Raw genomic sequence first — 3,270 nt, 5'->3', positions numbered from 1 at the left:
TGTACCTGGGACTGACTCTTTGGTACCTGGAACTGACTCTTATGTACCTGGGACTGACTCTTATGTACCTGGGACTGAGTCTTATGTATCTGGGACTGACTCTTATGTACCTGGGACTGACTCTTATGTACCTGGGACTGACTCTTCTGTACCTGGGACTGACTCTTATGTACCTGGGACTGACTCTTCTGTACCTGGGACTGACTCTTTGGTACCTGGGACTGACTCTTTGGTACCTGGGACTGACTCTTTGGTACCTGGGACTGTCCGGTCTGTGTTTTACTTTAAGCTCAGGTCTCCAGCTCCTGAGCTGGACCTGAGGAGGTGCACCTGGCTGTGCGTCAGGAGGAAATGATACAGCAGGACCAGGCTGTGGGGGGGTGTTTTGACTGTGTCCTGTCTGTCATCTGTCCTTTCTAATGCTACACTCTATAGGAGGACAGGTAGTTAAAGGGGCTCAGCGAGTTTCTCTTAAACACCTTCTCTTTATTTTCTGTCCTTTTTATAGCGAGCAGACTGTCATCTCTGGTGGAGCTCATACTTTAGAGCTTTTCTTTTCTTTTTAAAAATATCATCTCACTGTCACACGGCCTCTTTAATTACAGGCTCGGGGATAAATAACACAGTAACCATCTGATTCTCCTCAGGGACCATTATTCAGAACAGATTTTATGAGTTCTTACTGTCTTTAAATCTAATAACAGACGAATAAACCAAGTCAAAAACATTCAGGCTGTTGGATTTCCCTTGTTTTATATTTACAATGAACATACATGGAGTTAAGTTTTGTTTTGTCTGGATAAACAATAAAATCTGCTGCTGTATGTGTTTTATAATCTACTTCTACAGACTTTCTGTTATTTTATCTGTTCAGCTGTTTGCTTTGTTTAGCTTTTATACATTTATACTTTAAAAATACATTGAATTTCTTCAGTTTCTTTAAAAACTCTTTAGAAGCAACTGGTTCTGTTTTCTTATTAGTTACTTTTTTGTTGCTTTTAGCTATTTAACTATTTTTAGCTTCAGCTACTGTTTTGCTAACTTTGTTTTCTGATTTGATATTTTTGTCTCCTTGTTACAGCTTTAACAACGTCAGCACTGGTTCAGCTGGTATTTTCACAGTTTCAAACTCAAAGCAGTTTCTGCGAAGGGAAGTCCAGATGTCTGTGCTTTTATTTTGACAGCCTGTAAAACGTTAAACTGGTCTGATTCAGTTAAATCTGCTCTCAGTCCGTCTTATTCGAGTCAGATTTGTTTGTGGATCCCTGCAGCTGTGGTGACGACACGTTTCTGCCACCTGCCTTCTAATTTACAGAGCTGTGAGCTGAAGGCTCTCCTGTCTTTAAAGTCTGGGGCCAGATGTTTTCTGCTCTTTGTTTGGGACCTGATGATTTGTTGTTAAATTAGTGAGCGGTGACGACAGGAAGCCTCTGAGCTCAGTTCTTTACTCTGTGAGTCGTTAGAGGAGCTTAACGAGCTCCAAGTGTTTAAAAGCTCTAACTGCAGATTAATTGAAGCGGGTTGAGCACAGCATGCTGGGACTGATCTGGTGGGGCTCACAGAACGTCTCAGGTTCATGAGATATTTTACTAACAGACTTAGTTTCTAAACGGGTTTGGGTCGGTTCTGTTCACACTGACCTGGAATAATGCTGTAGCTGGATTGTTGCTCATGGACGTTCCGAAAAAAGTTCAGGACCCCGGAGTGTCCCTGGTTTTGTCCCGGTATCTCTGGAAGAACTGGACCCGGAACCAGTCTGATCTTCAGAGGTCTGGAGCGCCCCTCTCTGGTCCGACCGGAACCTGCAGGTCCAGAATCAAACAGGTTCTGTTTCCGTGAACAAGCGTAACAAAATGTAAGGATCAGATGAAGAGTCTCACCCCGCCCGTCCCTCTTCCTCTTTGCTCTGCGACTCCCCCCCTCCTGGTCTCGAGGTCTCCTCCCGGCCTGAACGTCAGGGACGGTCAGAACCACCAGCAGACCCAGACCGGCCCCCAGTAGCCACCACCTCATCCCTGCAGAGCTTCAGGTTGTCTCTGAGTCCAAAACACCAGCAGCTGCAGCTCCGATCAGTCCTCCTGCTGCAGAACCAGAACTTTACCCTGCAGCACACTGTCAGAACCAGCAGAACTTTACCCTGCAGCACACTGTCAGAACCAGAACCAGCAGAACCAGAACCTGCAGCAGACTGTCAGAAGCAGAACCTGAACCTGCAGCAGCGTCTCAGAAACAGAACCGGGCTCCAGCTGGCGGGCCTCATATATGTCCTGTGCCGGGTCCTAATGGCCGGTTGGCTGACTCGGCGTGTGTGTAATGAGCAGTGTGACGCAGCGTCCTGTCATTATTAAAGCAGAGAGAGACACCTTCACTCCCTGTGTTTGTCTTCTGTCTGATTCCTCCTCTCAGCTCTGCCTCAGGCTGGAGTTAATCTGCTCCGGTTCTGGCAGATCACTCATCTGATCTGGGTTCAGATACAGACACGTTTTATTTACTGCTGACTCTTCAGCTTCTGGTTCTGTTCCCGACGCTGAAAGATCAAACGGAACCAGATGAGTCCACCAGCACCAGATCCAGATTCATGGTGCCGAGGTGCGAGTCTGCTGCTGCTGAACACCTTTAATAAAAAACAAAATCAACAAAACAGACGATGATGGATAATGGTTGGATGATAGTTGGATGATAGTTGGATGTTGGTTGGATGATAGTTGGATAATGGTTGGATGTTGGTTGGATGATAGTTGGATAATGGTTGGATGATGGTTGAATCTTGTATGGATGTTGGTTGGATGATGATTAGATAATGGTTGGATGATAGTTGGATAATGGTTGGATGTTGGTTGGATGATAGTTGGATGTTGGTTGTTTAATTGTTGGATGATGGTTGGATGATAAGATGTTGGTTGGATGATGGTTGTATGATAAGATGTTGGTTGGATGATAGTTGGATGATAAGATGTTGGTTAGATGATGGTTGGATGATGGTTGGATGATAGGATATTGTTTGGATGACGGTTGGATGATAGGATGATGGTTGGATGATAGGATGTTGGTTGGATGATGGTTGGATGATAGGATGTTGTTTGGATGATGGTTGGATGATAGGATGTTGGTTGGATGATTGTTTGATGATAGGATGTTGGTTGGATGATGGTTGGATGATAGGATGTTGTTTGGATGATGGATGGATGATAGTTGGATGTTGGTTGGATAATAGTTTGTTATATGTTGGTTGGATGATGGTTGGATCATAGGATGTTTGTTGGATGAAGG

At 44.8% G+C, this 3,270-nt stretch overlaps 1 protein-coding gene across 1 annotated transcript in view; it reads right to left on the bottom strand.

The window, feature by feature from the left end:
* The window catches only part of LOC106522333 (extracellular matrix protein 2), a gene marked incomplete at its 3' end in the record, with an annotated part of 5,537 nt that extends 3,390 nt beyond the window's left edge, over positions 1–2,147 (bottom strand). The window contains 2 exon segments of the mRNA XM_014015307.1: positions 1,641–1,802; positions 1,881–2,147. Coding sequence (XP_013870761.1) covers positions 1,641–1,802; positions 1,881–2,013 — 295 coding nt within the window.
* Between the last annotated feature and the right edge of the window lie 1,123 nt (positions 2,148–3,270).

This window comes from Austrofundulus limnaeus, unplaced genomic scaffold (assembly GCF_001266775.1).
Source record: "Austrofundulus limnaeus strain Quisiro unplaced genomic scaffold, Austrofundulus_limnaeus-1.0 Scaffold127, whole genome shotgun sequence".
NCBI lineage: Eukaryota > Metazoa > Chordata > Actinopteri > Cyprinodontiformes > Rivulidae > Austrofundulus > Austrofundulus limnaeus.
The sequence above is the reverse complement of the archived record's forward strand: the minus strand, read 5'-3'. Positions and strand labels throughout refer to the sequence as shown.